Source organism: Cygnus olor, chromosome 10 (genome assembly GCF_009769625.2).
Source record: "Cygnus olor isolate bCygOlo1 chromosome 10, bCygOlo1.pri.v2, whole genome shotgun sequence".
NCBI classification, from domain to species: domain Eukaryota; kingdom Metazoa; phylum Chordata; class Aves; order Anseriformes; family Anatidae; genus Cygnus; species Cygnus olor.
The window spans coordinates 1635087-1660889 of NC_049178.1; the positions used below are offsets into that span (position 1 = coordinate 1635087).

General features: G+C 37.6%; 2 protein-coding genes across 7 annotated transcripts; one reads left to right on the top strand and one right to left on the bottom strand.

Moving 5' to 3' along the window:
* The first annotated feature begins 498 nt into the window (after window positions 1–498).
* On the top strand, window positions 499–18865 carry ACTR8 (actin related protein 8). 6 transcript variants are annotated; one of them, XR_005822834.1, is made up of 15 exons: window positions 508–718; window positions 824–994; window positions 1782–1892; window positions 2169–2273; window positions 3048–3221; window positions 3817–3910; window positions 4588–4720; window positions 5116–5269; window positions 5967–6062; window positions 6633–6773; window positions 7192–7456; window positions 7770–7933; window positions 8619–8765; window positions 14625–14741; window positions 18435–18865. XR_005822834.1 is itself a non-coding variant. In XM_040568233.1 (14 exons), the coding sequence occupies exons 1-13, from the start codon at window positions 596–598 to the stop codon at window positions 8760–8762; spliced, it is 1875 nt and encodes a 624-aa protein (XP_040424167.1). In that variant the 5' UTR covers window positions 508–595; the 3' UTR covers window positions 8763–8765; window positions 18435–18865. The 6 variants fall into 6 exon arrangements, 5 of the variants coding, with proteins under 5 accessions (XP_040424166.1, XP_040424167.1, XP_040424168.1 ...); XM_040568233.1 differs by lacking the exon at window positions 14625–14741; XM_040568234.1 differs by lacking the exons at window positions 14625–14741; window positions 18435–18865 and adding an exon at window positions 10112–14245.
* Window positions 10609–24959, bottom strand: IL17RB (interleukin 17 receptor B). The gene is given in 7 exon segments (XM_040569073.1): window positions 10609–11111; window positions 16425–16458; window positions 16460–16552; window positions 17178–17305; window positions 18426–18611; window positions 24452–24577; window positions 24905–24959. Coding segments are annotated over 7 exon segments (1125 nt in total).
* Between the last annotated feature and the right edge of the window lie 844 nt (window positions 24960–25803).

Consider the following 25803-nt stretch of genomic DNA (forward strand, 5'->3'; position numbering starts at 1 on the left):
TTTATTTTTATTATTCTGGGGGTCAACTGGTATTTTGTACTTCAATTGGAGAGGACTGGGTCTATTTGAGAAAATAGCACCTGCTAAGGAGAATCCAGACTGACTTATCTTCCGTAAGGTGCCACTTGAAGCTTTTCCACCTAAACTTCTCTAATAACCTCTAGCAGGTAATTATTACATCCAACACTGCCCCCTGGTTAGCATATGGATGTACTAGTTTGTTTCGCCTACTAGTTACAGTGAAACGGCCCCTCCAGATGGCGATGCCCCCAGCCAAAGCCGAGCTACCCTCGCCCCGAGCTGTGTGGCTGCACCTAACGCTCTCACCTCCCCACGTTCCTCCTCCTGAAGGAGCTCGCTGCCCTGGGACCAGGCGCGGGCAGTCCCTGCAGTCACTCGGAGGAGGCCACTTCCCTTCCCCGCAGCAGCACAGCCGAGCACACGGCATTTCCCTCACAAATACCGGCCCCGAGCGGCCGAGCCCCCTCCCGGCACCTCCCTGAGGGGCGGTGCCGGCTGCGGGCCCGCCCGCTCCCGCTCCCCTCTCGCTCCGAGGCTGGGCCCGGCGCCGCTCGGCTTCCTCAGGGCCGGGGCCATGACCCAGGCGGAGAAGGGCGAGGCGGAGAACGGCAAGGACAAGGAGCGCGACCGCGAGCGCGAGCAGCGCGGCGCCAAGCGGCCCATCGTCCCCGCCGCCGTGCCCGAGTCCCTGCAGGAGGTGAGGCCCGGCCGGGCGAGGGGCGGGGGGGGGGCGGGGGAGACGGGCCCGGGCTCAGGTTCAGGCACCCACTGCGGCCCCGCCGCGCCTTGTGCTTGCTTGCAGCAGATACAGAGCAACTTCATCGTGGTCATCCACCCCGGCTCCGCGACACTGCGCCTCGGCCGGGCCACGGACACGCTGCCCGTGGGCATCCCGCACGTCATAGCGCGGCGGCAGCGGCAGCCCGGGCAGGCGGCCTGCAGGGACAGCTGGCTCCTCAGGGACGGCCTCAATGTAAGCCCGGCACCCCAGTGCCCTCCGACCGCGCTAAAACGGGTGTTTGTGGGCGGTATTTCCTGGCCTTTCTGGCTGTGTGACGCGGGTTTTCCCCTTATGCAGATTTTTTCCACAGAACAACACTTCCAAGGACAAACCTTTTCTTTTTCCCCCTTTTAACATGCTGTAGATGCCACCTTAACCAAGCCAGTAGATTTGCACCCCTTTATGTCATTTCATTTGGTCACAATGAATTAAATTTCATAAATTGATAGAGTGAGAGCTTGTACTCATTGACTTCTCTGCCACATGATCTGCTACCATGCGTACTGTTTGTGTTTATAGAATGACAGCTGCGGAACTAGAATCGAACCCCTCCTTTTGTGATTGCACCCCTTACAACTTGTTTTGTAGTATGGATAACGTAGCTAGTAATATTAGTCCATTCAGAAAATATATGATTTTATTCATAATCAAAATCTATACCATAAATCATTAATCAAATTCACATTTCTAATACTAAAGCTCACTTCTAAATAATTGAGATCTATTTAAACATTTTTTCCTACTTTATATTTTTATAGTTAAATAGATAATGTCCAGAGCTCCTCAAACTGGAGATGAAGTCCAGCAGCTGTTACAGTCAATTACAAAAACTCAGGATGACTTTGACAAATAGGTGTCAGGAACTCTAATATAAAAAAGTCCTACCGTCTAGCAACTACAATCATGATTCTCAGTCAATGTTACTAGTTTACAGACTGGAAAGTAAGTATTTTGTTATATATGTGCTTTTGTTGTTTAGAAACCTGAAAGCACTGAGCAGAGACAAAATGGCCTTAAAATGGTGGACCAAGCAATATGGTCCAAAAAGATGTCAAATGGTGCGAGGCGTATACCAGTGTCACCCGACCAGGTAACTCATTCTTAAGATTTTAATAAATTGTTAATTCATGTAATCATTTGATATAATGCTATGTTTTAATGCCCAAGAACAGACATCTGTTATACAGTAAATACAGACAGTGCTATTGTGTGCATTGATAATGAAGATTTGAGAAGATGGTGAAGATGTAAATTGGTTCTTCCGTGTCGATTGCTTTGGTTTCTGGTTTTGTTTTGTTTAGCTTTTAAGCATAAAAAGTGACTGGTAAAATATTTATCAACAGCGTTTGACTTGTTTACATTTCAGGCCAGGTCATACAACAGACAGATGCGGCCAGCTATTTTAGATCACAGCTCTGGGGCAAAGTGGACAAACACATCAAATCATCCTGAATTTTTGGTAGGAGAAGAGGTAAGATTCATTTCCCTGCTAAAATGAGGCTATTATTTTTTAATATGGTTATTTAATCAGTAGTACTTTGCTATATAGTAGTATGTATTGAAGAACAATTTAGGCTAAATTTAGCAATATATGAGAAACTTTACTAGGGACTAACTGAATATTATTATTATTCAGCAAGACCAGATGGTTTTTCCTAGGTGCCTAGCAAGTAAACGTTTTTTTCAAACTGCAGGATAAACCGTGTCTCTTTCATTCTTGTATTTGTCAAGGATAAGTAAAACATATGTGACTACTCTAAAGCTTCACTTAGTTATTAGAAGCAATAGGGTGGATTCTTTGCTGCTGTAAATCACCATTTCTGTAGGGACTAGGTAAGAACTTTGCCCATGTGGTATAATTCAGAGAAAAGGCAAGAAACTGATAAAAGGATCAGCACATGGAATCACTGCTCAGTAAGCAGGTATTCATGAACTTCAAAGAGTTTTTAAATTATTTTAGTTATTACTTTGAGATAACAGAAAAAAAGACACTGTTAGAGACTTGATCTTGAAGGTCTTTTCCAACCTAAATGATTCTGCATCCATGGATAGGAAAATTCTGGCAATTTAAACCATGTATTGAATGTTTTTTAATGCAATCTAGACCTGTTAAAAAGAAATCCACTATATTGCTGTTACATTGGTCTCGGTGCTGCTGTATGCCATGTTCTAACTACTTCTGAAATATTATTTTAATATTTATTACTGATTTGGGGAGAAAAGTAACTTCATCTCTTATTTTCAGGCACTATATGTTAATCCACTGGATTCTTATAATATACATTGGCCTATTAGAAGAGGGCAGTTGAACCTCCACGCAGGGCCTGGTGGCTCCCTCACTGCAGTATTAGCAGATCTTGAAGTGATATGGTCCCATGCGATACAAAAATATCTGGAAATACCACTGAAAGACCTAAAGGTGAGCTATAAATGTGTTAGTGTGGCCTGTATCCACTTCTGTAAATGTTGTGATAAAAGAGAATCAACCTGCTATTACTGGTAGCCTCTTACTGGTAGTTTTCTTAATGGATAGTCTGTCTGGTGACTGTCAGACTGTCTAAGGCTGTCTGCCTGTCTAAGACTTCATTTGGAATTTTGTGTGTTCCTTTAGGACAAAATTTGTTAATAGAACTTCTAGCAAGAAGATCTGGAAATCCTTTATGTAATCAAAGTCCTTTATAGAATCCATCATAGAAATTTCTGTCTTATTTTTTTGTATGTTGACTAAAAAGGAGTCAACAGGAATGGGTGTCTAACACTTGCATAATTTCTCTTCCTGGCCAAGTAGGTGTTTTTGCTGTATTTGGTGTACTTGAAAACACTTTAATGACTTAAAAACTGTTAACTTGGTACTTATTCTCAATATTTTTAAAAAATTATTAAAAATGTTCCACCTTCCCATAATTTTACTACTTTTAGCACCTCATAGATTATGCTTTCTTAATTGGCAACAGGTATTCAAACGTGCAAAGACAAACTCAGTTTGAGAGCTGACTTACTGTTTTTATATTCAGTACTATAGGTGCATTTTACTAATTCCAGACATCTACAATAAACAGCATGTGAAAGAACTGGTGAATATGATCCTAATGAAGATGGGCTTCTCAGGTAAAACCCTACAGAAGCAAGCACTGAATGATTAATAGCATAAAATTGTGTTGTTTTTTTTTTCCCCTTAAGACACGTTTTTGCAGGCCAATCCCAGCTTGGCCAGGGCTCATAGCTTTCATCTTTTGATATTCCTGTAACTGTTGCCTCTTTTAATAGGGCAAAATGGTTGCCTAGCACTGAAATCATTTTCTTGCTTTGCTATCAGGTATTCCAACTGTGGGCTTCTCACTTCAGCTGAGATAAAAAGGCTGTAGCAAGTCTGATTTCTCAAGTATTTTTAAATGACTCTTTCTAAAATGTACAATGTTATTCTAGAAAAAAACTAGGAAAATGTTTCATATGCATCTTATAACCAAGACCTGGCAATACAAGTTACAAAAACAGGTTGTCTGGCAACAGTATCCTTAATCTCACAAAATAAGAACATGCAAATAGAGGCATCCATCCTGGTAGTAGCTTTTTGCAGGACTTCAAGGGTTTACCCAACAAAAACTGTGTTAGTCCTCCACCCAATCATCACTAAATGTACAACCTTTCAGTGGAGACTCAGGCTATGAGTAGATTTTTTAAAGAATTTAAAGACATAAAAGACATTTAAAAGACATGCTTTGAATTCAGAAACATAGCTGCGGAGCTTGGTGTAAATTGGATATTCTTTTTTCTCATATTGCTAGGAATTGTAGTACACCAGGAGTCTGTCTGTGCTACTTTTGGAAGTGGTTTAAGCAGTGCGTGTATAGTAGATGTGGGAGATCAGAAGACGAGTGTTTGCTGTGTAGAAGATGGTGTTTCCCATCGCAACACCAGGTATCTTTTCATGTGCAGAATTATTACAAGCATGTACTTAGTTACTTACCAAAGACTTGACTTTAAAAAATGAGGAAAACTTTTTACAAATACAGAAAACTTTTTGCAAATACAGTTGTTTTGTTGTGTTGTTTGTTTTTTTTTATGTTGTTGTCATGTGGTTGTTTTGTTTGTTTCATTGTGAGCTATTCAACAAGGTCATCATGTTGGAACATGAACCTTAAAGAATTCTGACATGTTTAAAAGAAGAAAATAGCAGAACATTGTGCTCTGCAAACTATGTGGAAGTCATGATCGTAGTACATCTAAAATGTTGCCTTCATTCCTATGTTTGCCACTATAGAAGGCCAGTATTACAGAAAATTAATAAAATATTTTTCTTCTCTATTCTTTAGGCTGTGCCTTGCATATGGAGGATCTGATGTGTCAAGGTGTTTTTATTGGCTTATGCAACGAGCAGGGTTTCCATACAGAGACTGTCAGTTAACTAATAAGTTGGATTGCCTTCTGCTTCAGCACCTAAAGGAGACATTCTGTCATCTAGACCAGGTGAGAAAGGAAAATTGTCTGTTCTCTTTTTTTCCTCTACAGAATGCTACTCTGGGAAACCTTTAAGTGAGTCTACAATTGCTAGCAAATGGAAAAAGCGTATAAAATGGTTAGAATATATGCAACAGTTCAGAAGATGCATGCTTTTTTTCAATGAAAGGTGGTGTTTGCACATATTGTGTGCTTTATTTTTAATATAGAATAGTCATCTCATATAGTCCTCTCTAACTGGTATATTTTTAATTATTAGATACAGGAGAGCTGTAGGAAATGGGCTTAATGGGCATAGAAAATGAAATACTGGCAAGAATTGTAGAAGGTTTAGAGCTGAAGTATTTGAAATATGTTTTATTTTTCTTGTAGTTGAAAGGAATCCCAGCTAGTTAGAAAGGAGGTTTATTTGTTCTCATTACTGAAAAAAAGCTGATAGTATTTGCATATATGCTGTTTTTCAGCTTCAGTTTTGTGAGATCTGCCAGCAGGTCTCATTGTTCGAAACACACCATCATTTTAGAGGCTTAAGCACGTAGAAAGGTGTTTTGGTAGATCTTGCTACAAGGAAAAGACTTTAAAAGGAGTTGAAGAATAGATTTATGAAATTTAGAACTGTTATTTTTTGTCATTGCCCACAGTTTGACAGAGATACAAAAAATACATATATATATATATTTTTTTTTTTTAACATTTTTGACTGCAGGATATTTCTGGATTGCAAGACCATGAGTTCCAAATTCGGCATCCGGATTCTCCAGCTCTATTATACCAGTTTCGATTAGGGGATGAAAAATTACAGGTGATTTTTGTAAAAGGGACAAGAAGTATATTCAGTGTTCAGGTTCAGGGCCTCTCTTTGTATTGTCTCCATGCTATTTAGCCTATGTAATTTACATACTGTTTTTTACATATGCTTAATAATAATATTAAAATGAATTACAATATATATGAGCGTGCCTAATGAAGCACAAGGCAATGCACAACATTTCTAACTAGCTTTAGCCAGAAGGTTTGTGAGTTCAATTGAAGATGACAATGTTTATCCTTCAAGTGTAAGGAATGAATGCTGATTCTGCAAATTTTTCACTGCACTGAAATTTCTAACTCTGTAACAAACTACATTTGAATCACTTGTACATCACACAAGGCTGTAAAGAAACCTATGAACATCTACAAGTATATTCAATGTTTGTTTTTTTTAATTATACAAAACTGAAGACACTAAGCCTTTTATGAAACTACTTGAAAAAATCTGTATTAATTTTGATTTGCAAGAAAACTAAGATAGTAGAAGATTTTTCTTTTTTTATAGTAAATACCAATTTGGTAAAAATGCACATAACAAAATGCCAAATCTCTCATTCTTCAGGCTCCAATGGCTCTGTTTTATCCAGCAACTTTTGGAATTGTTGGACAAAAAATGACAACTTTGCAACACAGGTCACAAGGTGACCCTGAAGATCCTCATGATGAACATTATCTGCTAGCCACACAAAGTAAGCAGGAGCAGGTGTGTGAATGCTGGTTTTATTTTTCATTGAGTATTATGTAATTAGGGAATGAAATGAGGACTTAGTACCTCATCTCTGAGACCAAGGTTTGTTATCTGGGTCAGCAGCATTAAAGAACAAATGTAAAGTGAGGAATTACACATGTCTAGACAAGTCCTTAATTAGAACTGTGTATTTTCAGTGTCTAAGGAGACTTCATAATAATAGCATTGATACTTCTGGTGGATTTGAAATTAAAACCCTTACTCTGAAAGTGGGAATCAAAAATTGTATGAGGCAGCAATGCAATGTTTAACTTTTCTGTGCAAAAAGGTGAAGTAGTGGTACTTAATTAAGTCTTTGTACTGTTCTGTAACCTGTTGAAGATCTTTTTCTATTTTTCATAGTTTATATTTAAACTTGTTTTCTTATTTTAAGTCTGCAAAAGCTACAGCTGATAGAAAGTCTATGTCAAAGCCTGGTACGTATGAGGGAGACTTGAGAGGCCAAGCCACAGACATTTCAGAGAGGATCTACCCCCAAGAAGTGGAACTGGGATCTTCCCAAAGTGACTGTATGATATCTGGAAATGATTCAGAGGAACCTTTAAGTGCACACATGTCCAGGAAAACAGCGATTTCTCAGTTTGAAGGCAAAGCCCTAGGCCTTGACAAAGCCATCCTTCATAGTATTGACTGCTGTGGTAAGAAATACATTTGTATAACTCTGTCAAATTTCTTTTCAGGGTGGATTTAAGGTAACTCCTAGATTTTAGGAAAGTAGTATGTATGTCCCTTTATTTTATCATCTCTAGAGTAGCTGCACTGTTAAACTTGAATCTTTGTTGAGTTTTCTTGAGCTCGTTTTTGAAGCTCCAAGGAATAGCAAAAGAATTTTAAAAGTAAATTTTTACCAATTTGTATCTAGTTTGACTTACATTAAGTTCTTTGAAATATAAATACAGGCCCTATTAAAGTTTAAAAATAGATATACTTCTATATATCCATTCCTTCCAGCATCCGATGATACAAAAAAGAAAATGTACAGCTCCATCTTAGTAGTGGGAGGAGGTCTTATGTTTCATAAAGCTCAAGAGTTTCTTCAACACCGAATTCTCAACAAAATGCCCCCTTCTTTCAGAAGAGTCGTTGAAAATGTTGAAGTCATCACAAGACCTAAGGTATAACATTAACTAAGAGCTACACGGTTAGTAAACTAGGGTTGGTTGAAATCTTCAAAAGATCTTTAATAATACATTCTTTCAAAACCACAGAAAGAATGGTTACACTTTTTTGTGTATTTTTGAGGAGATTTAGGCAAGCTAGCAGCTCATACTATAGCACTGGTATTACAGGCAGGCAATTACAGGTAAAGCAAGATAATTACTGGTATTGATCATGGAAGTGCTTCTTAGCTGAGGGCCATGTTCTCAAAGAAGAAATTAGTATGGGTCCATGAAAGTATCTTTCTGCTCAGTAAGGAATTGTTAGGTTTTGGTTTTGTTTTAATTATCATCAGTGTTAAAGTATGGCCATTTTAGCTTGGCTGTAACCAAACAAAATTTGTAAAAAGCAAAGCTTGAGTATTTTTAGAGCATTTGGCCTGCCTGCTGAGGGCAGGATTTTCCTGGCATGTCTAAAAGTCATTAAAAAAGTGACTTTTAAAACACCTTAAGTATTTTTTTTCCATTTTTTTTTAAATCTCAATATCATGAAAGTCTTTTCTTCTGAATAATTTTGAAAAACTTTTTCTCCTCTCCTCACTACCAAGATTCTAAGTAATGAATACTGTTGGGAAAAAAAAAGGAGGCAGCATTTGAGAACTGCGCGCAGAGTAGTGACTCTCCCTATGTATTTTAAATTTAGGATATGGATCCCCGCTTAATTGCATGGAAAGGAGGTGCTGTTTTAGCCTGTCTTGACACAACTCAGGAGCTCTGGATATATCAGCGAGAATGGCAGCGTTTTGGTGTAAGAATGTTACGAGAGCGAGCTGCGTTTGTCTGGTAACTGGTATGTTTACAGGAGAGCATGGTTAATCGATCCCCAGATGTCACTTTTTTCCAGTGCAGATGTATTGATTTTCTGCTGATGGTTTATTTTATTAAAACTAACTTCAACTGAGATTTTTCCAATAATGGTGCAAAAATCTTATCGAATGCATATTACTTCAGCATTGCTATAGTTGATCTTTTCAATTGTATGCACTGATTTTAGTGTACAGAATATCACTTATCTCCAGATTCACTGCATTTATATTATGTAGGTTTTAAATATATACACACACAAAAGTGGCACAATGTGGGAATTTGAGATACCATATATTGAAAAGGTTAAGTTTAAGCCAAGATTAATTCCAGACACACATACATATACACAGAAACAACACCTGAAGGGTGCATTCTGTGTGATTAATGCCGTACTCCCATTCCTACACTAATGTTACCAAGAGATAAAATTGTTATACAAATGATCATCATGGAAAAAGTGAAATAGAGAACCTAGACTTCAGTTGCTGTTGTATTTCGCTTCTATAATAATTTATATTATTAAGTGAAAAAACTTATGAAAGTGGAATATATTTTCTTCCCTGGTTTCATAATTAAAATCTCATTTTAGCTTCTCCTTATTTGTGGTAGTGCTCCACTCTTTCCCTATTTAAAAAGGAAATCAATATAATACACCTAGAACTAGATTTATTTTTTATATAGCTATAAATAGCTATTTATATAGCATGGGCTTTTTCTCTGAAATCCTTAAATAAGTGAGGCTTAGTTTATATCTAAGTGCTATTTGTTGTTTTATCTTCTGTAATGAAGACTCCCACCACCTGCAAACGATGCCTTAAATCCCTATCTGCAATTAAAATGTAGGTTAATATTATTAAACCTCTTTCGACAATATAATATCAAAGATAAATGTTTCTGCAAATCACATAAAGAACTGACTTACTTTTAACCTGCTTTCATTAAAAGTTTTAGAGAAAGGATCTCTCTAGTCAAATTATACTGTAAACTCATCTGAAAATAATTTACTGCAGGCTATAGTTACATTATAATATTTTATTTAAAAGTAGTAACTGTGAGCTCCCTTTTATTGAAGATCTCCAGAAAGCATACCATACTTCAGATTTTACTCTGGCAAGGTTACTTGTCAGTGGTGGGTTTGGTTTTGTTTTTCATTTTGGGGGGGGGGGGGGGGGGGTTGGGGCGGCGGGCGGGGGTGGATGTCAAGAAAAGGGTCTAGAATTTCAGTTACAGAATTAATTTTTAAGTCACTTGAGGGTGATACAGAAGAGACAGTACGTATGTACAAAGATTTTTTTTTTTGATTTTTTGACCTACAAATATTCTCCACAGCAAAAAATTTCACAACTTTACATCAATGAGTGCTGATGACACCTGGACAACAAGTGAAATGTAAAATCTACTTCATTCTTACAATACCGTATCAAATATACTGTAAATGTGCACTGTATCTCAACAAAGTTACAATCACCAAAACAGCCTCTGAGCCAGACTGCACCACTTCACTGCAACTGAGGAGTCCACCAGTTAACTTCACAAACTCTGCGCAGGGGAGAGCAGTACTTCTAAATTACTTAGTGAACTACATTCCATTATTTTCACAACCGATTACTTCTTACTGGTTATTTTACTTAAGAACAAATTTCTTCATTTCATTTCATATTGTGGAAGTCACTTCTACGTTTTTCACCAGTTAAAATAGAAGTATTTTATTAGTGATTTCTTTCAAGTAAGAAAGCTCATATTAAATTTGTCCCTATTGTACAGCTTTTGTAAGACTAGAGCTTAATATCCAGACAACTATTAATTCTCAATTTCTTGCTATGCACCTAGTTGTATGAAGCAAAAAGGTCTCTATAGAAATTCTTCATGTCCTTCATAAGACAGTATTTTGGACAGATATTCAGAGCACTTGGTAAAGTGTCTTGTGCATTCGCCTCGTTGAAAGAAACAACCACATATTTTTGCACAGAGGACCGATTTGTCATGTCACTACAGAAGAGGTTAACTGCAAGAGAGAACATGCTTTCTGTGTTACTGTAGTTTCTCACACTTTTACAGGCACTGTCACACGCAGCAGTGGTAGGGTTTGAACTAAGGAAAATCACCCTATCTGCTGCTGCTTTTTGAGCAGCAAGCCATGCTACAGGACCTTTTTCAGCAATTCTCCTTCTCTCCCACAAGTCTAGAATGACATCAGTCTGGCAGCCCTCATGCAGAAATTGAGCAAAAGAAAGGACAGTGTGATAAAGACAAACATCTGGATATATAACCAATACTTTAACACGTAGTTGTAGCCACACCTGATGGAAGAATTGCCTTCTAAATGTATCTGCTTAACAAAAAAGACACCATATGCTCTCTTAAAATGTCAGTGTTTCTAGAAACAATGAAAACAAAATTTGAATGGCATTCTCAGTATGAAGGGGTTGACTGCAGCCTTGCATTATAGACTGGTGTGAAGAATAGAATGTAGCAGAAGGATGCTGTTAGTCCTTCTGCAAAACTAATACTGTGAATAAAGGTGCTAAGCAAAGAAAAACAGCAAAACTATAGGAAACATCAGCTGGGTTATTGCAAAAGAAGAAGTGGCAAACCAAAAATTGTCCACACTATGTAATTTACTGTTTCATAAGTGTTTAAGAAATTGAGTATCTATTCTCCATTTAGGAAAGAAACAGTGGAAGGAAAAAGGGTAGTCTTACATTAGTGAAAAGTGTGGTAGAATAACAGAGACTACAGAGCAGAACAACTGGGCCAAGGACCAGACTGCACCAAGTCTTTCAGGGGTTTTACTGCAGCTTATCCCTGGTATGGTCCTGTGGCTTGCATACCCACTAGTGGTTGCACTACATTAGATTCATTAGAGCCTGTCTTCCAGTTCAATTTCACGTGCGAGAATCAAGGCCACACTCCTCAACTACGCAGCAATATGAACCAAACTGTAATGAGTATGGTGGGCGATTCCCTTGAAAAGCACAATATTGATTTAAAATAAAGCATTAATGGAGACTTACCTGGAGTTTCTTAAACAACCTTGAGACTATCTATTACGATACCACCTAAAAGGTGGTGACTTTTGTACGATCTATTTCACCTAAAAGGATAGGGTTGCAAAAATCACAAAAATCAACAGGAATTACAGAAATACTGAACTTCAAAAAAAAAAAAAAGAGAACTCTTACCTTGCTTTGTAAGGATACAAACTACCACAGCAATAATAGATACAACTGCAAGTACAGCAGCAAGGAGAAGACAAATCTTCCAACTGAATTGATTGTTAGGATCTCTGGGGGAAAAAAAAAGAAAAACGGTTTCAAACAAGTCTTGCATAGCTGAAACAATCTGTCTCCAGTTAATGAATTACTGAAATGAACATTTCTAGTGTCCATACTTGGAAGAAGAATCGTGATAAAAGGTAACGCAAAAGACCTAATAATCACACTGACAACAGCATAGCTGTGTACTGAGTTACTTGATTTCCTTCCCTGTTTTTAAACAAAAAAAACAGTCTGAATCTATTTCCTTAGACTTCCTTCCATGCTTTTGGAATGCACCTCCTCCTGCAACCTCTCATTACTTGTTCTCTCTACCCTTTTGTTTAGAGTTTTGCCATAAGCGATAGTTACTAAGTAATCTCTGAACTGCAGCATTACTGACTGTATTAAGTTTAAAACTTCAACTTTAAAGAGAGGGAAGATGTAAGGCAAAGTTTACCAAGGCCAGTGTGTATAAAATTACCTTAGACTGAAGTCACCTGCTTTTTCAGAGGTTTTTGATGCTGTTGTGGTTTAACCCAGCAGGCAACTAAACACCACACAGCTGTTTGCTCACTTCCCACAGTCGGACAGGAGGAGAGAATTGAAAGAATGGACAAAGTGCAAGAACTCGTGAGTTAAGATAAGGACAGTTTAGTAAGAAAGGGAAAAGGGGAAGAAAAAAACCACAATATTTTAAAAAAGTGATGCACAACACAATTGCTTGCCACCCAACTGGCCAATGCCCAGCCAGTCCCTGAACAATGTCAGCCCCTTAGCCAAATCCCCCCAGTTCCGTTGCTCAGCACAATACCACGTGGTACGGAATAGCCCTGTGGCCAGTCTGGGCCAGCTGTCCTGGTGCTCTCCCTTCTCAACTTCTTGTGCACCCCCTGCCCCCTTGCTAGCAGGAGGGATGTAGCTGAGCACTGCCCAGCAATAACTAAAACATCCATGTGTTACCAGCATTACTTTCATCTAAAATCCAAAACAGCACCATACAAGCTACTAGGAAGAAAAATAACTATCCTAGCCAAAACCAGGACAGACATTCAAATGTTTGTTTACCAAAACATTTATTTTCCCAGATTTTGTCAAACATACCATGGAAAATCTGCTGAATATACATAATACAACAGAAAACATTGAACAGTTGCTGATAAGTTTGTGACTTGGAAATGATAAACACTCAACTAACCATTGTCTTTCATCTGTACACAGTTTGATAGGTTTTCTGTAGGCCTTGGGCAGTCATATCCACACTTACCAAAATAAGGAAATATCTGGGGGAGGAAAAAAAGGAAAAAAGTAGAACAATTCCAGTACACAATTAAATGGAAGTTCTGCACAGATTAACACCTTTCATATATTTTCTTTGGTGTTAGGGTTTAGTCTCCTTGGAAGAATAGTGCTTCCTAAAACAAGATTTTCTTGAAAGATATTTTCCTTACTAATATATAAATAACAATAAAGAAGAGACATTCATGAGATAAGTAAGAATTTAAGAAGATTCAGCGTGAATATATTAGGTATGTTTGCTTTAAGCTTTATAGCACAGGAACACTACTGAACAATACAGACTCCAATTACCACCGTGAGATGAGGCATGATGTCTATCAATCCATAATCAAAAAGCCATTTTAATAAGAAAAAATTATGTACAATGCTATAGTTGCATCTTGTTTGATAGCCAGAATCGATATAACTCTTCACATTAGCTATACACAAGCAAATATTCTGTTCACAGAAAACAAATCCAAAATTTTACTTACCTCTACAGAAATATCAGTGCTCTCATCACTCCCTAGTATCCTCACAGAAATTCTGCTTCATTTATCTAATCATAAAATTCCAAAGAAGTGTCCAAGAGGGAGGAAAAAGTCAAAGACATTTATTACAAAAGGAGTCATTAGTAAGTTAAATTACAGGTAATAGTTAACTGCGTTTCAAATCACATTTAATAGGTGGTATTATATATGTTTTAATGTCTCAATATCATTATTACATGCGGTGTATATGTTTATCTTTAAATGCAGTTAATAAAACAAATAATATAGTGGAAAATGCAGGCAAGGATAAGTTTCATATTAGTTAAGCCTAAGTAACTAGTGACTATATATCTTCTTATATTTTCATATATTTTATTAAGCTCACAATGAATGAAATCATTTTGTTTAAAAACATCATAAAAAATAAAAAAGACCATCTCAAAAAGTGAAAGAATGTATTGGAACAGTGGAGTGCAGCACTTTGGAACAGTGGAGCACAACTATGATAGTAGAGAAGAACTTACAGGATGCTGCTTTCAATATATTATGATTTAACAGAAAATTACTTTTGCTTCCACGTTTTTTTCAAGAAGTACTTCATAATTTTGGCACTCATAAAGCAGAATTAAGTATTCAAGCCCAAGACTGCTTATTGTAAAATTCACTTCTAATCCTGTCTCTATTTTACAGACAGTTACATTTGGATTCCACAAACTTCCTGAGGGTTGAAAATATTTCAGGGTTTTTTTTTTTTTTTTTTTTTTTTTTTTAATAACTAAGTGATGAAATGGATGTCTGCTGTAAATGTGCTTGTGATAGGCGATGAACACCCTGCAGATGGCAGCTTATGACCTAAGAGAGTGTTTGTGCCTTGGAAGAGGGCAGGTCAGAAGTGTTAGTTACAAGGAGACCCTGCAGCTGCTTCAGGTACAACAGGTACTGTCGCTTGAAAACATATGTGCTACAACTAGCCCATAAATGCTCCAACAGATTGGGAAGCAGTAGTACTTAGTATTAATGACAAGTCTGAATGCCAAAATCTGCAAGGAATTTTAGTCTATTAAATAAAGTACTTTTTTTCATGTCATAGTGTATCTACCAGTAACTAAACTAAATTCATTATCTCAGAGAAACCAAGAAAACTTCTCAATCACATTTTCGTGGACTAAAATATGGCATTATTATCTAAATTAAACTGTGCAGAATTCTCAAAATTCCCATCTTAGGGCCATGGAATATAATATACAGAATAAAAACATAAGTAGATCTTAGATTATACTCAGTATGCAGGCAAAGATGATCTTGTAAAACTTGTGAAGTGTTATTTTTCTTCTCTTCAGATATCTCTATATGCATACATTGCACTTACCCATTTCAATACAACTTTTGCTGTATTTCATTACGTTGTCATTACAGCCTGTGAATGTAAATGGATATTTAAAATTTTAGCAAATGCTTGCATAATGTGTGTACATTTTCACTAAAGTCCATCAAATTAGCCATAAGTGAATCCTTATGCACAATGCATTTTAAAATGGACAGTTAGCACTAAGTACTAGCCTATGTAGTTCCTGCTCCATGAACAGTGGCTTAGTGGTTTTGTCTGATTTTCTATTACCATCCCTACTTTTATTGTCACCTCAAACACACACACAAAACGTACTCCACTTACCTATCTTCCTAGAGAGCTGCCTAAAATGTGATGGTGATAACTAAGGCATTCAAGTTTTTTTAAAAAAAAAAGTCCCAGTGAAATCCCAGTGCTCTTTCTTGTGGCATCAAAAGCTTGTTTACAAATGATTCACTTATCTTACTGCAGATTAAAGGAAACCAGAAGAAAAACATCCTACTAAGTCTGCTGCGCTTATTACCTCTCCATCTCCCAACAATCCAACTCAAAACAAGAAAGAAAATTGTTATAAACAGATACAACCTATTTCAAACAATACTAATATAAGCCTTTTTAGGAAGAGAACATGTTCTGGCTGGAAGAGTGCTATGCATACAGCAGCAATGCCTTGATCCAGATATGTGAAGTCTTGAAGGGAGGCATAACAAATACAGCTGTCTTTTAAGAAGGACACCACTTGTCCTCCTAGACAGCTGTCCTGGAGGACAAGCACCAAGCCGGTCTTTGTCTTTGTGTGTGGAGACAGTTCAACAGTTATTGGACAAAATGACCAGAACAACACATTCTTTAAAGCACCTCTGAATCTACGGTCTGCCTTACAACTTTAGGGGAATAATAATATTCCTGATTAATGTTTTACAAAAAACTACACTGAAGAACTATACAGTTAAAAATGCAAATTATTTTAAAACTGACAGCAGAACAAATATTTTCTTTAGAATTATATCAATCCATTGCTAAAAGAAAAGTGGCAAGGAAATACAGAAACAAAACAAGCTTGGGGGAAAACAAAGTGAAAAGAAACAGTGCTAAGGAACTGCCTGCATCTGAGTACACAGCTTTGATAATGGTGTGTCTATAGGGTACCATATAGATTTCAAAACACATTTAAAACAGAAGCCATTTCTGACCTCATTAAGGAAGACTGTGCAATATCATGGGTGGAAAAAGAAAGTAGTATCATTACCAGAGAATTCTTGGTAAATTACCTGGTGTAGTTAGCAAAAGGGATTTCGATGGAAAAATCATCATTTATATTTGCTGGGGGTAGATTGTAAGCCTGGATGAAATATTTTGTTTCCGGTTCTACAGGGAATCCAACGTAATAGAACTGCCACTAAAATAAAAATGAACAAAAGTTCACCTTGAGGACTTCATACTTAGAAATATGTATACTATTATAGTGGGACTAGGTTTAATGGAGAATTTATATAAATAAGTATCTGCTAACAGATAGGTGCACATAAGAAGACAAAAATAGCTTTTTTAGGAGAAGAGAATTCTGAACTCAGAGACTGCAACAAGTTACAAAGTATCAGTGTAATAATTACACATGCACAATTATAGCTTGCAGCCAATATGGGATAATTTTAATTATTTCAGCCCACAATGAAGGACAGCTGCTCCCTATCACACCATCCTCTGTCCTAGATCATCCAATGACAGCTCATGTATTTCTGGCTTATGTCACCCTAGCTCTAAGCATTCACTTGAGAACAGAAGGAGAGGTAAGTCATGGAAAAGAGGCCAATTTTCTTATAGCTTTGTTCTCCATCTTCCAAAACACATGGCTAAGAATCCTATTTCAGTAAAAATCTTAAGTATCAAGGTTCAATTTTTCCTTTTCTAGGTCCGTTTTTATTATCTTCAGCAGAAGGGACATTTCTAGTGCATATTTTTAAATGTCACTTCCCTTTTCCCAAAGTAAGGCAGATGAAGAAAACTGCTTGAAAATTTCTTACTCCTTGATTACCAGCTGCAGTTTGACTTTGAAACTTTTCCGTATAATAGCATCGAATACAGTGAAAATGTTCAATAATTCCTTTGCTGTTCACAGAGATCTTTGTGGCTGTCAGTTCTTTGACATTGGCTTGAAGTGAAACAGACATAGTAAAAAAGATCAACAAAATATAAAAATGGTTTCATCTCATAGAACATTAAACAGAGAAAGCTTCTGTGGCAATAGATTCTCTGAATAAGATGTTGCAATGGTAAAATTTGCCATGGTACTTGATCTTTTGGCCTGTTTACAGAACTAACACCAAGGTCTGTCACACCTTTCCCAGTTTTATCCAGTTTATTCCATGTTCATCTCATGAAAACAAAAAAAAAGTCGGTTATTAAAGCATAAAATATCTAAATTATAGTCTCTGTATTTCAGCTCTCTGCTCAGTCACAGGAATAACTTCATTTTGTACCTGTGCCTGTCCTAGGAGATCTGGTAAAGTGGTTTTCAGTCTTTTCATTGCAGACATAAGAACATCCCACCGGAGGCAGAAAATCCTTTATAAAATATTTTATATTCTAACAAGGGAAGTCCCAGATCTGGGAACCAGAATTCATAATTCTGCTGGGGAAAAACGGTCTCTGCAATTTTATAGCATATTCTAATTTCTCACCATCCATACAATATAAATTATGTTAATATCCCTTCCACTCCACAAACAACTACTACCTTCTCTATCTTGTTGATGCTCTCCTCGCTAGACTCCAATCATTTTTTTCCCAGCTCTTTTTTTTTTTTTTTTTTTTTTACCTTTGCCATCCACTGCTTTTGTTTCTAACAGGAACAAAAGTTTGATGCCCAAAAACTTAGCTATTTTTTCCAATGCATTATGTTTGCCTACAAGTCCTGCCTGTGGTTGCCAGTGGCATAGTATCTTGTGTATTTATGACTGCAACCAAGTCATCGCTTTACTGAACATGTGGGTTCAGTACTTTAGTACTTTCAGTACTTTACTGAACATGTGGGGTGGCAGTATTCACTGCAACAATTCACCCAGAGTCACAAAGTCAGGTAACGCATCAATCAACCCAGGAGACAACATGCCTCTATTGATCTGGAAGCACGTAGGTTTGTACTCACCAATCTCTTCAGAACAATTAACTTTCATTCTTAAACCTCTATGGTTAAACTGAAAGGCAGCAGGATACCTTTTGTTTGCTCATGGCATGTGTCCGACATTACCCTCTGCAGTTCATTTTCTCACTCTCCTTAGGATCACCACCAGCCACTTGAACAAAAAAACTACCATCTGTGCTGAGACTCCAACTTATATTCATGAAATAGGACTGGAATTGTGTTTCAACTTGTTTTTCAACCAATACAGCATTGAGATTATGAAGATCTGCTGGTGCAACATGGTATTGCTTCCTCAGCTCAGGAACAGGACCTTCTGTAGAAAGAGAACCAGGAATTAGAAGAAACAGATCATAGCCAACGTATTCCCCACCTGTCCATCAGACTCTGGAGTGCATTTTTACTTGACACTGGGAGTGGAAGGAAGGAAAAAAAATACACTTTGAATCTTGAATTTCAGTATCTGTTTATGAATACCACAGCCTTTCTTCTCCCATGTACCTTCTCTCTTTTAGAAAGAGAAAAATTTCTGTAAAAATGGCAAAATAAAGAGTCTGATTTTCATCCCCCTTCTTGTTTGTCTAGATGAAAGTTATTTGTCTTAAGCTGCAGTCTTTGATGTCAATGATAAAAATCAAATCAGGTAAAATATAATCAGATAGTAATCTTAGCTTAAGTTTGTAGATCACGCATTTTTGGGATTTTTTCTATATCAGTTATCTCTTGTTATAAGTAGGGTGAAAACATTTCTTGAACAAGAAACTAAGCCATGCTTTTTAAAAGGAGTGCTTTGCAAAACGCGATAGCCCTGGACCTCATGAACTCATCCTGACTCCCTGGTAACACAACAAGCCAAAACGAACCGTCAGAACTCGAGTGTTCTGTTGGGTGGACAAGCAGCTATGCAATAAACATGAACCTCCTCTCCCACAGAACTGAACAATGCCCCTTAGCACAGTAATTCTTCCAGGATAAGTTGTGAAGCAACTAGAAATCCATCTGAGAAGGAAGATAAGTGCCTGAGAGCATTAAGGTGTGAAAAACAAATTTAACTAGATCCTACTACATCAGAGAGAAAGTAAAAAAAAAAAAGTAATAATAATAATAATAAGTAACACAAGTTCTAGATATGTAAACGTAAAGAAAGGATGCCACTTAAATGACTGTGGCAAACACAGGTGGGAAATCAGATTTTTAAACTTTATTTCTACATACCTGTTTCTAAGCCACACAGAAGGGACTGTAAGAAAGAAATGTAATCTTATTTTTCTTAAATGCATAAATTAAGCAATCATGCCTACATAAAGACATTTCTCTGTGACCTTTACTTGCAAAACCACAAATTTAAAGAAATAACATTAATTTGAAGGCAGAAATCATACTTCCAGTTTCCTCTATTTATAGGTATCACATTGAGCTGTTAAAAAATACATAGCAAAATAAATTGTTTTTATTTTGCACATCCGTTGGGATTTGTTTTTGTGTCTAGCTTTACTCTTATACACCTGGTTTCTTCTTGCAGCAAACACACACAAACACAGGAAAAAAAAGAAATCCATATTATTTGAAGGGGTTTTTGTTTGTTTGTTTTATTAAAGTCAGAGCACAATAACTTAGGTTTCTCTCAGAAGCATCATAATTATTTAGTTATTGCAAAAATAATTTCCGGTAAAATCCTGAGCCCATACACAAAGTGTACGAGTGGGTCCCCAGGTAACAAATGGTCGAGGGGCATACAAAGCAGCAACAAGATCACCGCAAGCAGCGTGCCAAGATCCAGTCGCAACTCAGCAATTACCTAGCTACTGGTAGGCTTGGTTGTTTTGTTTTGGATAATGGTGTTCAGAGGCTTCAGCACAGAAATTGAAAGAATAGAGGCAGATCAACTCAGACCCTTGAATTTGCTTATTATGTAGACATCTTGGGAAACAGGTTAATTTATATTTGTGTAATGTTTATCAAAAGCATCTGGGCTATAAGGACAAATCATAAGACAAAGATTATATCAAAATTTCTGAATATTTTATGTACATAGCCTAAGAGAATTTTTGCAACAACAGGCAAGAGTCAATGTTTTGGCTCTACACTACCATCTCATTCTTGAGTGGAGAGCTGTCACCCTTTGTTTTAAAAGATGGATTATCATCTTTAAAACACTGATGGCTATCGACATTTAAGTCTTGTTTGTCTTTGAGTCTAACACTGAATGAGAAGCTACCTTGATATAACAAACACTTTGAACTCAATAATTTTCCTCCTTCCCAGTCCTTTGGGACAACTGTATTCTTTAAAGGTATTCTTTTCTTCTCCTCACAAGGATTTTAAAGGAAAGAAACCTGATTAATAAAGCTGGACATAGCACCTATGGATTCAAGCCATTAACCCACACAGGATTAGAAGTAACAGAACTGTAGCCAGTGTCTGTAGCCACAGTAGCATCCATTTTCTTTCTAGTGCATGAAGAATCAGCTTCCTTTTATGTCTTCAATTCAGTGTGAGAAGCTGTTATTCTGCTTTTTATGCAGAATAGACAGGAGAAAGGAAGGTGCATTATTTTCCCACTGATATCTTACCGGCTTAGCTTGTTCACCACCACTACAGCTTTTCATTACCAAATTCAGCAGGACACAGGCTGCCAGATTGATCTCCGCTGATAAAAATGATACAAATTCTTTGATCTGGGCAGAATCATCTTTTCTTCTGAAAACCAACTTTGCTATAAATCATTCGTAGCCCAAGCTGTGTGCTGAGAATTTTAGTTATCCTTGTGCTTCCCCCCACCCACACACCACAACATCTCTCCCATCAGCAAATTTTCAAAGTACTACAAGAAAAACTTAATGCACTTAGGCTGAAAGTCAGTAAATGAATACGGAAGGGCATACCTTGCAATATGGAGAGAAACACACAGATGACAGCACAACACAAAACATGTTTACAGAACAGATGTTAGACAACACACATCTACTCCCTTGTATGCTTAACAGCTCTATAACTCTAAACTTTAGTAAAGAGGAGATTGGAATGATAAAATGGAATTACTTACAGTTTCTACGCTTTTGCCACTTCCTCTGAAAATTAATACTGCTGTTACAAAAAGGTGTGAAATACAGCAGTACCCACTTCTCAATGTAACATTTTTTTCAGCCCTAATCTGTCTGTTTTATATTAAAATAATGGCTTGATAATCAGCCTCACTTCCCTTAAAGCTCTTTTTACATATATTTTTCCTCCTACTTTCACAAACAGTTCATTTCTTTCCTTTACTCTTTAAGTTAGGATATTTGGTCTGCGTATTAGGCAGGTGCTGCCGCTGCTGCTTGATTTTACCTGCAATTATTCCCACAAATTTAGCAAAAATGTGAAACATCAACTTGCTCTCAACTGAAATGGAAATTCAAGGATGCAAACATACTCCTAAGAGCAACAGTTAGCCATAACACTTTTAATGAAACATACTGCTGTGAAATTTTGAGTCTCTTTAAAAGATTACATTACAAAATTAAGGTAAAAATACTATTCTATTTTATGCTTTTATGTACTTTTCATCATAAAGGATTTTAAAGTGCTTTAAAGAAATATTTAGATACTATAGCCACTTTCAAGCTTTAATAGTTGGCAAAAAAAATTAACAATACTTTGTCAAAGAGATGATTATACATTTTGTGAGATCAATGGAGATAAAAAGTATTGGTGCAGAAATAAAAGGATGATATTTATTCTGAATTTTACATGTTCACTACAGCAGTATTTAAATGATTCTTACTAAACAGTTCAAGAAACACATTCATTAACATTTAATGCCCAAGTACAAATGAAACAATGGAAAAAGGAATCTGAGAAGAGTAAGGGAAATCCTGGCGCTTGGGGAAGGATCAGTGCATAGGAGGGGGCTCTACATCAGTGCAACAGAAGGGAACTGAAAATATCCAGATAACGATGTGACTGTGACAGAAGAAAATCGTGGGTTAGTTTGCTGAGCCAAGGACAGAAACAGCGATGCTCTGAGTAGCCAGGCATTGCTATTTTCTACAAATCAACAACAAACCAATAAAATACTGGCCACCTGCAGGAGGAGCCCTTGCCAAGATGTGGGAAACTTCTCCATTTTTCTCATCTTCAAAACACCAAGACAAACAGAACATGGTGCTACAGATCTGTCCATCGCTAACTGCTGAAATTACTGCTTGCCTCAAAAACAAAAACCCACCACCTCTTTTTAAAATGATATCTTAAAGAAGGAAATAAATTATTGAGCATCAGGAAGCAAGAATAGAAAGGAGAGGCAGGAAGGAATCCTCGAGTCCAAGGCAGACACAAATTCCTTCCTGAGAGAATGACTGGGTGAGCTGCCGAATCTAATAACTATTTCTAACTGCCTTTACTGTAATTGCTGGATACTTTTAATTATGCAGTTGAGAGTCTGCATAATGAAGATAACATGATTTCGACTTTCAAAGTGTTTTGAACATGAGAGCTGATCCTCAGATCTAAGTATGCTCAGAAGTATTGTTATTGTACTACACTACACAGAACTTTGCCGCAACGGTTTTTTCTCCCTTCTCCATCTTGCAGGATGCTGATATATGCTCATAACCATGCAAATAATGCTCATAACCATATAAATGCTCATAACCATGCAAATCTCTGTAGTTCACATAAATATTGATTTAAAAAAAAAACTTGGCAAAGTGCCACACAAAGAGAATGTAATGCACTTCTAACTGGAAAGAAAACAGTGAATATTCTAGATTTTATAGCATCCCTATAGGAAACATGGGATTCAAGTGAAATATAAACATGGGGTTCGAAAAAAATAAGTAGTGGAAGCTTTGAAACAGTACGACATCATGTAGTTCGTTTCTGCTAAGAGTGAACGGAAGAACTTCCATCATGAACAGCCAGACATGAACAAGCACAACGTTATGGATTAAAGCTCGGCTTTTCTGTCTGAAGTTTTCCCTTGCACGCAATAAGAAAAGTTTAAACAAGACAGCAGGCCAGAAAGTGCCAGAAGTTTTAATTACCATTTGCTTAATTTGAGATGGAAAGAAAAAAATGATTATCATTACCATAACTTCAGAAGTAGTTCATGATTCTTATTTTTTGAATAAGGTGATAGATTCTGAATACATGTCTAGAAAATATTTTATTCAAATAAGCCCTGAACTTCCACTAGCTAAGCTTGAGAACATAGCAGGTGAGAAGCATCAGTCTGGATTCTACAAGTTAATAAGTGACTTGCATATAGCAGCTGCCGTGCTTTCTTAAACAGTAACAGATGCTTGTGACACTTGGTGCTCTACTAAACAGAATGTCAGCCAACTAATTCTTTTTCAGTTTACAGTCCTCACGTTATTTATAGCCAAATATAGTTTCCTGTATAAGATAGAATAGAAATTAGTACCAGTTTTATTTGCTACACTTCCTTTTGTTGCAGCTAAACTGGAGCAGGTTAAATCTGAATAGACTTGAAGCCTGGCATATCCAAACAGCTAGTACAGCAAACTCCCTTTTTTCTCTTGCCTACTTCAGTCAGAGCTTTTGAAGTTTGTACTATAAGACAGCATCCTACTTTTGCTAAAGTTTCTGACACTAAAAACGTTATAAATGAAGATACAACTCAATCTGAATTTAGTAATATTTATAAGAGGCAAGTAAACAGTGCTAGGTGTGCGGGGAGTCTATGCTCTACCAACACGCACACACAACCGTCAAACTTTCTAAATATATAGAACATGACTTTTCCATATTCATAAGAAACCCGAGTACACCTATACATATGTACAATCAGAAAAGGTACCAACTGAAACATAAACATGGCAAAGTTTTCCGAATTCTGGCAAGTGTTTAACAAACAATCTGTTAAGTCTATTACTATTAATGTCCATGACTGGGGAGCATAGTTGGAGTTGGTAATCCTGGTTGAAGTGCTCCCATATCTTCCATGACTTCATTAATTTTCTCAGATCATATAACAGTCTCTATTTTCCATTCCTTTTCTTGATTACAAACACCGGAGAATTCCAGGGCTAGTCGTGGGAACAGTATGTCTCGCTTTAAGTTGTTAAGCAACTCGGCCTTCGGGCCTTATGTATCCTATTCCTTCTGGATCGAAGGGAAACAGATCCGGCTCCTTTTCAGGGCCTGTAGGGCCTGGATCAAAAGGAACGTCCAGGTCACCACGGGGCGTAACAGCAAAGGCCTGCGATGGCGGTAGCGGCGGGGGGGCCGATGGTGTAGCAGAAGGATCGGTGGACGAGCCCGCAGCTCCCTCGCTATCTGGCAAACCACACGTTTCTGATTGTGGTCGCACACGGCTCTTCAAGGCCTCAGTCTGCTCGCCAGGCGCCAAGCAATCCCACCTCAACCCTGCCGTTTTTAGTAGCGGAGTCCCACACCTTGACCTCTATTTGGTCCCATGTTTCAGGATCATAAACTGTCTGAATAAGCTGTAAGGTTACCAGGACAGTCTTTGTTTCTAAGGACGTATGATTGCCCATAATGCGCAACCGCTTACCTTCGGCCAGAGAGGGGCAGTTGTGTGCGCGGGTCCGCTTCTCTCAGCTTGAGCTTCTTTCCAGCTCCGGTGCGCCTATTTCCACCGACTTTCTATACGAGCTTCTTTGAGCTGTTTGCTGAGTTTGGCCGAACCTATCTTCATTAGGCGATCAGTGACCCTGTTCCCGTCCCGGTCCCTGTTCTGTTAGCCTGTCCCTGTTCCTGTTGTTCATGTCCCTGTTCGGGTGCCATTCGTGGCGTAACGACCACACGGACACCAGGGTTCTTTTAGGATCAGTAACTGCTACTACTTTATTGATGACAGAACTTCATCATATCGTGTTGCATCCCATACTGAGGACAGGCTCCCTTCTTATACCATTCGCCCCACAGCAGTCCTTTTCCCGCTAACTCTTCATTGGTCAAACAACTTTGCCCAGCAACTTCCATGTCTTAACGGCAGGAGAACAAACAACCCGAGACGGCATGATGTCTCCTGAATCACCCTTCTTTGTTCCCTCTAAACTCTTTACATTCCTGATGGCCTCATCGTTGAGTCCGATGTTATCGCCAACCACGGGGCTTGTCGACCCCCATGGCCACGCTCCCACATCTCCCCCTTCTTTATTAACATCAACCATCTTCTTGACACGAATTATTACTCCATATATCACAAAGATAATCCTGATTTATGCTTATCTGTTTTCAAGAAATACAACCACAAAATTTTAGCATGGGAATTCATCTATTGCTCTCTAGTCTTCCGGTCTTCTCTGTTTTTATGTACTGTTTTATTCCTGAAGAACATGTACTTATTAGTTTATAGTTGCAACAAGAAAATATATATTTAAGGTGTCTTTAAAAATATACTAATTTCTATGGCAAAATACACATGGGTTTTGCCTTTACACAATAATGCATTTTTATGTTGTCTTTGAATCATCAGCTCAAGCGAAGATGTATTTTTTTTTTTTCAAATAAAGTATTTCAGATTTCACTACAGAATA